We start from the raw sequence: 12,752 nt of genomic DNA, 5'->3' as shown, positions 1-12,752 counted from the left end.
CCACAGTTCAGATTGGCTCAGAGTTCATTAACCTGCCCTGTTTGTCCAAAATTTGAACTTCCTAGCTCTTAACGGGAGTTTAAACAAGCAATCCTTGTGGTCTGAAGCAGGAAGATGCTACTGCAGATGCTGATCACACTGCAAGCTTGTTTTTTCCCTTTTTTCCTTTTCTGTTTAAATAAATATATTGCTCCAGGAATACAGCTTGGTACAAGCTGATCCAAATCACTGTGGCAGTTCCTGAGTCATTACACCCCCAATTAGCAAAGGAAGAAACCTAGAGAAACAGCCCCAAACACCTGGTTCCTTTTCACTCTAATGATCTGTACACAAGTTAAGGGATTCAATGTTCTGTCCTGCCCAGAGATTCCACGTATCGCTATGCAAACATCAAACCCCGTCTCCCTCCCCAGAGCCCACCCTCAATCTACATGTGCAGATGTAGTTTCCGTAAACAGCAAAAAGCAGAATGTAGCTGAAGTCGTGGAATCTTCAACAGGATCTGTCAATGAAGAACTACAGCTAAAAGGCACAGAAAGAGTAGGAAATTTCAAGTGTGCTACTGAAATCTTCCTTACTCACCGCTTCCTCGTTCTTTTCATCCAAACAATGAGTCTCGTAGATTAGGAAAAAAGAGGGACCAATGGGTATATAAAGGCTGCATACACAGCATACGTTGAAAAGCACATTGTTTTCCCCAAATAATCTTCTCAGCGCCCTTAACTAACTACAGCTCCCAGGATCCTCTGCAGGGATATGCGAAGCCTTTGCTTTAAATGTCTCTGGGCCCTGGAGAAACTTCCTTATTGAAAATTGGCTTTCTGACCCTTAAGCAACCATGGGCATGTTCCTTGCTGATGCCCAAGGAACACAACAGGGGAATCTCAATCGCTCATGGCTGGCTTATGTAAGTGGAGGTGTTAGCATTCAGGGACATACTGCGGGTAGGGAGGCAGGGAGAGATGCATGCCAATCAGGCCATTAAGGACGAAGGAAACAGCTTGGAGCTGGAGAGCAAGGAGTTGAAGGACCACCCTCCAACCTGTTCTTCATCCAAACTTCTGCCAGGTTGAGACCAGCTCAATGTTTTTTGGGCTTCCCATGCACAATGGCAAACGGGTGCTCCCAATGACATCAAAGAAGATCCTGGGGCGTATTCTTACTTAGCACAGGGAACTGGCCGTGCTAACATTCGATTCTGGAGGGGTGGTGGGCTCCTGGCATAAACTGGGGGTTTGTCCTGAAATGCCCCACAATTATCAGAAGCTTCTGGAGCTGTACTTTCAGAGCAAGGTAAAGGTAAAAGTAAAGGACCCCTGGCAAAAGTGACTATGGGGTTCCAGCGCTCATCTTGCTTTCAGGCGGATGGAGCCGGTGACTAAACTGCTTCTGGCGCAATGGAATACTGGGACGGAAACGAGAGCGCATGAAAACGCCGTTTACCTTCCCTCCACAGTGATACCTATTTATCTACTTGCACTGCCGTGCTTTCGAACTGCTGGTTTGGCAGGAGCTGGGACAAAGCAACGGGAGCTCACCCCGTCGTGGGGATTCGAACCGCCAACCTTCTGATCGGCAAGCCCAAGAGCCTCAGTGGTTTAAACCACAGCGCCACCCGCATCCCCACTTTCAGAGCACACATCCAGGGGCTTCCACATCCAGGTAATCTTTTGGTGCCTCGTGCAAGGCCAAAATTTGGTGCCCTCAAATGGATCTTCTCAATTATGGATTTTCTGAATTTTGTACCCCCTCAGCTCAGTCTGCACTGCCCTACATCCTGTGTTGACACATGCAAGTCACATCAGTTTGGAGTTGCACGCTGCTTCCAGCATGGGGCTGCCCCCTGAATTGTGCTTTCCAACTCCCAATGGCAAGCAGTTCCCTGTGATAATTCTCCCTGCAGAAAGAAACCAGCTGGAGGACTTCATCTCCTGGCCATTACAGAAATCCAACAGGCCCAAGAGATGGAGATGCCAAACTTACAGATAGACAGATGGGTGAACTCATCAACAGTATTTTATAGAATCGAAGAAGTGTAGCATTGCACAGCATAACAGCAACAACAAAACTACCCTGAAGTTTCCTAGAATCTAGGAATCTGACTCATTTTCTATACGCTTCACACGCTTATAAAACTGACACTTGGCAAGGATGCGTCTGAAAGAGAAGCGAAGGGTTTGCTCTCATCAAAGAAAACAAGCTCACCTTGTCAAAAGCAGGATAAACAGCTCGAATTTCTGTCAACCAGCCATATGGCATGTGCCCTACTGGATATGTAGCTGTCAGAATTGCCACCGCCTATAGCAGAGGAGAGGGGAGAGAGAACATTACAGGTCAAATCCTTGGAAAAACTCGTAAGGGTTGCCTCTCGCTCAAGATTCACATAATCCTATGAGTTACACCAGTAACATTTTAGATGGTCAAGCAAGAAAATGGTTCCTGCACAGTAGAGATTTTAAAAAGTAGCTTATGAACACACATACACTCGTGTTTCTTCTTTATTTATTATTCCTTTTCCATGATAAAATAATAATGGTCTTGGTGTGCCATCTTAAAACTGAATGAAATATAAAGCATTTCCTTTGTATGTTAATAAATGTTAATAGAGACGGTTGGTTGTTTTTTTTAAAAAAAGGAACAGGGTGAGCTCTCCTCAGTATTATATTTAGATATTAATCCTAAAACCAGAAAAGGAGGGAAACAATTTAAGACCATTTTTAGCTCAGCTCTCTGCCTTCACCAAGATTACTTGGTTAACCATGGTTAGCTTAAACCAAAATTTGCAGCCAGCCTGGTTAAAGCTATTTGTTTGTTTAAAACACTTCTATACCCCCCTTCATTGAAGCTGGTTCCAGGTGGTTTACACAACTGTGGCCACAGAAATGAAAATGTGCAATTAAAAACAAAAGCAAATAGAGCCCTGTTCAGATGTGAGGGGTGGGTGTGGCTGAGGGTGAGTTAAATATGCGAGAAAGGGCGGGGAGAGAGGGCTGTTAGCTCCGCCCCCTCTGGCACATCACTATCCCTGAGTTTAAAGTCCTCCACGAATTTGAGGATGGAGTTCTGAAGCAGGAAGACGCCATCTCATCCAATATGGGGTGCTACGCAGTTAGGTCTGTAAAGTGCAGAGGAAGCATTCCCAAATATGAAGCCCCTGCTTCAAACCTGTCCTCAAACTCTAAAACATAGCTGTCAACTTTTCCCTTTTCTTGCGAGGAATCCTATTCAGCATAAGGGAATTTCCCTTTAAAAAGGGAAAGTTGACAGCTATGCTCTAAAAGTGATAATGGCCTTGAATATGAGGGGGCACAGCCTAGCGGTATGGCCACACTGCCCCATACCTGCTTGCTTAAAGGTAAAGGGACCCCTGAAAGTTAAGTCCAGTTATGAACGACTCTGGGGTTGCGGCGCTCATCTCACTTTACAGGCCGAGGGAGCCGGCATTTGTCCGCTCTGCACAGTTTTTCCGGGTCATGTGGCCCGCATGACTAAGCCGCTTCTGGTGCAACTGAACACTGACACCAGAGCAGCGCACGGAAATGCCATTTACCTTCCCGCCGGAGTGGTACCTATTCATCTACTTGCACTTTTTTATGTGCTTTCGAACTGCTAGGTTGGCAGGAGCTGGGACTGAGCAACGGAAGCTCACCCCGTCATGGGGATTCGAACTGCTGACCTTTTGATCGGCAAGCCCAAGCCTCAGTAGTTTAGACCACAGTGCCACCCGTGTCCCACCTGGTTGCTTACACACAATGAAAAAGAGCGCTTGCATTGTGCTTAGCAGAGATAATCAACAAAATCTAATTGATTTACAATTGTGTTTGTGGTATAATAATGTCTGGCGTCTGGCGGCATCTGAGAAAGCAACACACAATTTAGAAGTCTCAAAAGGATCTGAAGACCCAGCCCATTACTACCCTGTTATGTGGGAGTTTATTGCTTATGCTACTGCAAATGATCTGCAAACGTCTTTGCCTATAAGCAGAGCATGAAACTGGGACCTCATCACTGGGATTTATTTCAAAAACGCACTCCTCTATTGATGCTGTTGCACTGTTAATACCAGATGAGTGGCTTTGTAATGTGACACTGAAAACAATTATTCTTTGATGAATTCTCCCCAATTGGATGTGTTGTTATGCTCCTGTTTGTTTTATAATTCAATAAATAAAGAATTATTTTTAAATGCCCAGAACTTAAAAGCTTGAGAAAATAGGAAAGAGTTTTGCCTGCTGCTCAGAAGATAGCCGTGTTGGCACTTAGGAGACAAACCATATTTATGAATTATGGTTCATAGCACAAGTACTGTTGTAGAGCGAACACTGAACAGTGGCTAGTATCAAAAATGAGGGGGATTTGCACAGAATTATGCTCAGGGAGAATAAGTTCATGGCATATTTCCAATTTCCTAACCATGGTTAGAAGATTACATCTGTACTTGGCCAAATCTAAGCCAAATACAGCGCCTGACCAAAAAATCCAGGAACAAAGTAAAACATGCACACTCATTATTTTTCATAGAGTTCCTTCTTTTCTCCCCCTGCCAAAATCAAGGGCTACTGGCAGCGCCATGTACAGAAATTTGCAGTACACTCAGCTTGTGTGCTGGCAGGCTTATCCGATTGTCGGCTCTGCCAGCGCTTTCTCTTTCAGTAGTGATGCTTTCAGAAACGGAAGCGAAAAGAACAAATGGACAATAGGCACTAATGAAGTCAGCTATCAGCTGATAGATAATATGAGAAGTATTTGCTTTTGAGTGAATGCATTCTTTGCACAGCAACTGAAACCACGTTAAAGTGGTATGCTTAAAATATTAATTGCACAAACATTTTGGGCAGTAACCGGGAAATGTGCAATTAAGTATTTCCAGGTGCTTGAACTCCGAAGTTCAACTACAAGATACAATTCTATATACTTCCTCTTATTCTACTTTAAATCACAAGCAGAAATATACACAAAAAGACTGTCATCTTAATGTTTATTAAGTTGTCAGGAATATAATCTTATAATAAGGGTGGTGCATATTCGGTGATTCTGCAAGTGTGTGGAATTTAGCAGTGAGGGGAAATATACTAAGAATCTGAGCTTTTTTTAAAAAAATAATAATCTTTCCAGCTCATATGGGCTGCAATGATAGGTTTCCAAACATCTGGGCAATATCTGGTAAAATCTTACCCCCTCCCCTGCATGTACACTCTGCAATATGTGAGCCACTGAAGTATGGTACGGTTATATTCATTCATTCGTTTGTTTGTAAAGTGCCTAAAATTATTATATGCAGTATAAAAGAGTCAGCACGATACAGGCACCTTGCTCACAGCTTGGCCACGTGGGAGGGACCAATAATATTGACTTGCCTGCAGAATTAACACCTTCAGGGATTTTCGTTTTTCATAAAAGAGTCCTGTGCAATTAACCTAACCCATGTAGTCGTGCTATTCCCATTTATGCCCATGGGATCGTGCCATACTGAAGAAGCTCCAGTGGTTTAGGGTATGCATACAGAGAGGTCTCAGAATTTGGGGAGGAGGGTTTTTGTAACATTTTTGGCCAGGTATTACATCTAAATGTTCCTTGCACAAGCTGAAAGGCACTTACACTTGCACTAGAGGAGAGTACAGTGGTGCCTCGCAAGACGAAAAGAATCCGTTCTGTGATTCTCTTCGTCTAGCGGTTTTTTCATCTTGCGAAGCAAGCCCATTGATGGATTAGCGTATTAGCGCTATTAGAGGCTTTTAGCGGCTTATCTGCTGATCGGGTCAGCTGATAAGTGGCTTAGCGGCTTAGAAAAAGGGGGGGAAGGAAAAAAAAAACAGCAGGAACTCGCAAGGCATTGTCGTCTTGCGAAGCAAGCCCATAGGAAATTCGTTTTGCGAAGCACCTCCAAAACGGAAAACTCCTTCGTCTAGCGAGTTTTCCATCTTGCGAGGCATTCGTCTTGCAGGGCACCACTGTATGCCTTTTCACTCCACTGACAGTCCACCATATTTTGAAACATGCCGTTCCTGAACGTCAGTATACCCTCGGAACCAGCAACACAGATGGCATTGGGTGATGCGGCAGGAAGCAGAAGACGACAGTTCCGTAAGTGCAACACCACTCACAGTTCTCTGAATCTCGCCCAATAACGTTGCTCGCACAAGAGATGAGTCAGTGAGGAATCAGACTCTAAATGAGTGTCTTTGTTTTGCTTTCTGAGTTACCAAATACTCTGTTGAAGATCTGAGAAACCGGGGGGAAACAGTAATGGTCGGCTAATGGCCAAAGCAAATATGGACAGGACTCTGTTTCTCTCTTCCTTCATGTTTTAAAATAATAATTTAAAAAATCAGACTCAAATGGCAGTAGTGGGCAGGACAGAAGAATGAGGTTTCCTTTTTTTTCTATCCATGGGAAAAGAGATATGGGGTCCGTGTATTTTGTTAGGTGAAAAATGTCTGGAGGGGGAAGAGTTGAGCAGCCATGATCCACTTTCACTTCCTCCACTCAGGACGGCAGTTGGCTGAGGCCGCTTACATTTCTAAAAGTAAAAATGCTGAGGAAAAATAATATAGAAGTCCATGTAGCATCTAGATTGGCCCTTAGGTTTGAAAGAAAACGCTATAGTTTCAGATGCTCAGACTTAGAAAAAAAAATTCACATAAAAGCCTGTAGGTTTCTTTAACACCCTGAGGAAGTTGACATTTAACAGCAAAATGAATTCCTAAAGAACCAGGAAAACAGAGACAGCTGGAGAGGGAACTGGGCACTCTACTTTTCTGAATAAATACAGGGAAATCAAGGACTCTTACCTCTGTAGCTGCAGAGCTGCCACCCAGATCTCGGGATACGAAGAGGTTGACGATTGGCCGGCTGATTCTCTGAGTAGCCAAAATTAACGCCAAAGGCCACCAGAAACTGAGCATCTTTTTTATTGTAGCATCTCCCTGCGGGTAAATGAGAAAATGCAGTCCTTGTGAATGACAGCACCTGAACGCAGTAATAATAATAATAATTATTATTATTATTATTATTATTGTTGTTGTTGTTATTATTATTATTATTATTATTATTATTATTATTATTATTATTTATACCCCACCCATCTGGCTGGGTTTCCCCAGCCACTCTGGGCAGCTTCCAACAAAACACTAAAATACAATAACCTATTAAACATTAAAAGCTTCCCTAAACAGGGCTGCCTTTAGGTGTCTTCTAAAAGTTTGGTAGTTATTTTTCTCTTTGACATTTGGTGGGAGGGCGTTCCACAGGGCGGGTGCCACTACCGAGAAGGCCCTCTGCCTGGTTCCCTGTAACTTGGCTTCTCGCAGCGAGGGAACCGCCAGAAGGCTCTCGGAGCTGGACCTTAGTGTCCGGGCAGAACGATGGAGATGCAGTCAACAGAATAGCTAAAGAATCTCCTTTCCAAATGTTGGCTATGGTATGTGCAAGCAGAAAAAAGAGCAAGGAAACACATAAGCATGCATATATCACCTGCCAGTAAGTTAAAAAGAAGATTTTATAGATATAGATTTTAGACTATGTGATTTGGATTATTGCAGAACTGGGCTTTCAATTCATGAGGAAAAGTGTTCTGGCACCTAACGAAAGTACTATCTGCAACTATGGATTTAAGAAGTGCCATATTTTTTAACGTTTTTAAATCCATTCTGATATACACTCCTGCAAGGAAGCATTCGTAAAGGTATGCGGCTTTGAGTGACTCAGAAATGGTCCTGCAACTATCTGTGTATTTCCTTGGCTCAATGCTAATCATGCTGACATCTTAAAATAACAGCACAGAAAGAAATGTGGTGGGGGGTTTTTTTCTAAATCCAGTACCGAACTTCACTACACTGAAGAAAATACTGTGGTTACAAGAAATGGCCAAGAGAGAGGCTATGGCACGAGAATTGCAATCAGCAGAGACAAGGCTGCAACATAAATACAAATATATTTTGTATAAAATATCAGGGCATAGTCACAGCTTCCATATATCAAAGGATGTAAGAGAAGTAACTTAAACTGGCAATTAATTGCTGCCAAATAATGAGTATAGCATTGTGGTGGAGGTTACCCTTAGCACAAATATAGTAGTAATAATAATAATAATAATAATAATAATAATAATAATAATAGGCAGTGTGTTTTGGGGGTATAAAAGGAGGTGCCGGTACTCGTTTATAAATGAAGTTTATAACCTTAGCAACCCCTTAGCGGGGTGCATTGTAAGCCTGTTAAGCAGCAATTAAACTGCCAATTAACAATTAACAATTAACAATCACTTTCAAAAGCTTCCCCCAGTTGTCTAGCAAATGGAGAGCGTTGTTTTTCAGTTCGGGTCTTGCACATGATACAAGTGTATGCGGGCAGATGAGCAAGTAGTTTATAGCACCATATTTTTCGCTCTATAAGACGCACCAGACCACAAGACGCACCTAGTTTTTGGAGGAGGAAAACAAGAAAAAAAATATTCTGAATCTCAGAAGCCAGAACAGCAAGAGGGATCACTGCACAGTGAAAGCAGCAATCCCTCTTGCTGTTCTGGCTTCTGGGATAGCTGCACAGCCTGCATTCGCTCCATAAGATGCACACACATTTCCCATTACTTTTTAGGAGGGAAAAAGTGAGTCTTATAGAGCAAAAAATACGGTAAATAGGGCCAGTGGTTTTTAGGTTCTGTTTTGCAATCCTGGTGTACTGAACGTAATCATATAGCAAGATCGACAAATGCATCAAAACATACCCCCATCTCTGGCCCGCTACTGTCCGGAATAATATCATGTATGTTTCTGTAGTAGCCCAGGCATAAGGTGGTACATCGGACAAGGGCTCCCATGTACAACGACAAGATAGGGATGAGGAGGGGCTCTCTGCACTCCAAATGACTGTGGAGCAAAATGGCTACGAAAACAACCTGTCAGGAGAAAGGGAAAGGGGGAATAAGAAAGACTGGTTATGAAAACAAGATTCTGAATTCTGATGTGAAAACTAAATAGTTTTGGACACAGTCATAGTGTTCAGAACATAATGCAATTCTTAATTATTATTCAGAGGTCTTTGCTGCAAATGTATGTTCAGTTCTGGAAATTCTCTGGTCCTCTAATTTCATGAAACTACTTATTTTGATTTTCTATTATAAAAATGTAACAGAAGCTTCTGAGTCTGTTCCTGCCCCCCCCAATAAACTTGTCTGAAGAAGCCAACGATTTCATTAATTTGAGAGGAGGCTATGAAGACGATAGCATTTTCTTTAGATGTTAGGAGCTTATTCATCAAGGGCTATGGGTATGGCTAGAAGGCCCGAGATTATTATTATTTTTAAAGAAATATAGAGATAAAGGGTATCTATAATAAGATTGTATTATGTATATGCAGTATGAGGGAGAAAATGAATGAATTCAGAAGCAGCCTTGAACGATACGTTCCAACGCAGTACAATACATCTCATCTAGTAACATGCATCACTTAAAAAATACTACACAGAGAAATCAAATGACAAACACAGTGAAATCCAATAGCAAAAAGCTATATATTGAATGCGTTTATACTATTAGGCTAATTTAATGTCAGAAATCAAGGAACGACAGGGGCGATATTCAACAAAGTCATACTTAGAGCAGGCCCAATGAAATCAATGAACTTAAAATCTCAATGGGTCTACTTCGAGTAGGACTTGGGTATCGCCCAGTAACAATGAGGTGGGAAAATAACTTCGACCTCTGAGAGGTCACCTTCAAAAAAGCATGAGAGATGTTGTACACGCACAATGCTAACTATGCTAAAACGGACACAATTCATATTTGGGAAAGGATTCCTATAGCAATACTAAACAATGATACGAGTGGTTCCTAGTGTTCAAAGAGATTTAGAAGTATTGTTTCTGTAACCCTTACAACATTTGTGTAGCGTAGGTAAGTATTCTTATCCCCATATTGCAGATGAGAAGCTGAAGGAAAAGGATCACATTAGTTAAGCTATCTAGTGAGTTAATGGGGTAAGTTCTGAATCGGCGATGTCTACGCTCCTAGCGGAACTGTTTTATAACTACATTGCATTGGTAGATGTAATTAATTTAAATCTGAATATCCCAAGTCCTAGCCGAGGGTTGCCATACATCCGGACATAGCTGGGATTTGAAAATGGCGTCTGGGTGGAATTTTAGAAAAGCAGTTTAAAAGCTGGTGGCAGCTTATATCGGCAGTGTTAATTTTGTGGCTGTTTTCATTTAAAAATTAGTTTTAAAACTTCATTCTATTTTATTTTAGATTTTGCAGAAATTCAACACCTTTTGTGCCCAGATTTTCACTTTTTGAAATATGGTGACCCTGTGTTAGCCTCTATACCACCCTGGGCAAATTAGGTGTCAGACAAACTTACTGTTTAAAAATATGCTTAAACAGCCTCACTTAGCTATGAAGCTGAAGCCAATTGCTTTCTCAACCACCACACAATTGTTGTGAGGATAACATGGTGTGGAAAAACCATGTATTCAGCCTTTTGCTCTTTGAGGTAGAAGGAAGAAGAGGTAGAAGAGAGATAGAGAGATAATTAGTCAAAGTGGGGCATAGATTAATTTTAACAATTGAATTCAAAGGATGGGGAAATCAAGTCATAATCATAATGGTCCTTTCCTCTGCACTAAAACAATTCCCTCCAACAGAGAGTTATTCCCTTTTGCATTTCCTCCAATTGCTTGAATTAATAACAGTCATACTATACCGTATTTTTCACTCCATTGGACGCACCGGACCATAGGACGCACCGGACCATAGGAGGGGGAGAACAGGGGGAAATTTTTTTTTCTTGTTCTCCCCCTCTAAAACAAGGTGCGTTCAAGGTACATTCACCAGAGCTTGTGGGGCTGGCGGTGGGGGGAAGCGCTGCTTTCCCCCACCGCCAGCCTCAAAGATCCCTGAAGCCTTTGGAGCGCAGCGCCCCGCTGCCCTGCAGAGGTTTGCGCGCAGCTGTCCCCAAGCTAGAGCAGCGAGACGGAGCCCTCTGTCTTGCTGTTCTGGCTTGGGAACAGCCTTGCTAGCTTCTGCAGGACAGCGGGGTGAAGGCACCCCGTTGCCCTACAGAGGTTTGCGCGCAGCCGCCCCCAAGCTAGAGCAGCGAGACGGAGCGCTCCGCAGTGCTCCGTCTTCCTGTTCTGGCTTTGGGCTTAGCGGCGCAGCCTGCATTCGCTCTATAGGACGCACACACATTTCCCCTTAATTTTTGGAGGGGGAAATGTGCGTCCTATAGAACGAAAAATACGGTACTTACTATCCTTTGAGTTTGCAAACTCTAAAACCCCATCTAGGAAATATGAAACAGCTCACTTTTGCAGCCATTTTAACTTATGGGCCTGATGCTATCCTTCATAATTTCCAGCTGTCTTTAAGGATCCCTGACAGCCCTGGGTTTGTGAACAACAGCGAAGAAAATGTATTTGCCTATAAGTGGCTGGAGTTTAATAGAGTTTAAATGGGAATATACTGTAGCCAATGGCACACTCTTTCTCTGGTCACTTAAGTTTTCCATGTGTCTGTATTTAATGCACCTGCTGGCATTAACTGGTGTGAAGTGTCGTCTTGAATTATGCTAAGGACAGAATAATTTTTTATTTGAACCGCAAAGAAGGAAGCTTGACCATTTTCTTTAGGGAACTTTTATAATGTTCTGAAAGAGAACTCACACCAACATTTTTAGGGAATTCCCTTTCCGAATGCTGTTACTTGCGCTTTTAGCACTAAAGGATGCTTCTACAACATCTACTTTACCACATGAAGGTTGACAGAGAAAATTTATCTGTTGTGACTTTTCTATCCAAAAGCAATTGTGTGAACTGGCTCAGAGGGAAAGGAAGAACGCCAAAGTATAGCATAAGCACAAAGACAGTCAAAATTGGATTTAATAACATCTATTCCGCAGCTGTCTAATGCACAGCAGATTAATTCATACTGGCTATAATGACATGAGCAGGAAGTAGATTAGCTAGATCCAGCTATTCAGCAACACAATAATTATTATCAGAAAAAATATACCACTCTATTATCGAGAAATGAGACCCAACAAGCAATAATTGAGACGATTTAACATGTCTTTAGTGTCAACTCTTCAGTCCCCATGTCAGCAAGCAGATCTATTTCCACTCCATTTCAAAAGGGTCCTATATCAATATATATAGATAATCTTGCAAACCCAGACTGTTCCAAACACGGTTATTGTACAAATTTGGCACGGCTCTTTTCACAGTAGAAATAGCCGTGACATGAATCAATCCTTACCTGAGCAATGACGTCTGAAATGGAGGCACACCCAACCAGAAAACTGTATTTGTGTTTCAGAAGAATACCTGCGTGGGTCCAAGCCTGAAGAGGACAGAAGAATGGGTGAGATCCAGTTTAGCACAAGCTCAGGCAATGGGTCTCCTCCTGCTTCTCCTTCCCCCTGCAACTCCTGGCTCCCCCTCCAAACCTGCTCCAGAAGGTTGAGGGGCTCTCTGAAGAAGCAGACCGTATGGAGAATAAGAGAAACTGGAAATATCATTGGGCAAGGCAGGCAGACATTTGCCTGGTCTGGACATCATGAAAAGCTGAACTATGGCTTAAGTTTCTGGGCTCAATTCAAAGTGCTGGCACTGACCTATAAAGTCTTACACAGGACTTCAATACCTTAAGGACTGCCTCTCCCCATTCAAACCAACCTTGTCATCTGAGGCCCTTCTCTACATCCCAACTCCCTGAGAGGTTCCAAGGGTGACAACATGAGAACGGGCCTTTTCTGTG

At 42.6% G+C, this 12,752-nt stretch overlaps 1 protein-coding gene across 2 annotated transcripts in view; it reads right to left on the bottom strand.

The window, feature by feature from the left end:
* The window catches only part of ANKH (ANKH inorganic pyrophosphate transport regulator), a 137,098-nt gene that overhangs the window by 23,340 nt on the left and 101,006 nt on the right, over positions 1-12,752 (bottom strand). For both annotated transcript variants that reach the window (XM_083519451.1, XM_083519452.1), the window contains exons 4-7: positions 12,252-12,335; positions 8,726-8,896; positions 6,792-6,926; positions 2,206-2,298 (exon numbers count right to left, since the gene is read on the bottom strand). In XM_083519451.1, the coding sequence (XP_083375577.1) occupies positions 2,206-2,298; positions 6,792-6,926; positions 8,726-8,896; positions 12,252-12,335 (483 nt within the window). The remainder of the gene's footprint in view (positions 1-2,205; positions 2,299-6,791; positions 6,927-8,725; positions 8,897-12,251; positions 12,336-12,752) is intronic.

Source organism: Podarcis liolepis, assembly GCF_965112155.1.
Source record: "Podarcis liolepis genome assembly, chromosome: 8".
Classification (NCBI taxonomy): domain Eukaryota; kingdom Metazoa; phylum Chordata; class Lepidosauria; order Squamata; family Lacertidae; genus Podarcis; species Podarcis liolepis.
The sequence above is the reverse complement of the archived record's forward strand: the minus strand, read 5'-3'. Positions and strand labels throughout refer to the sequence as shown.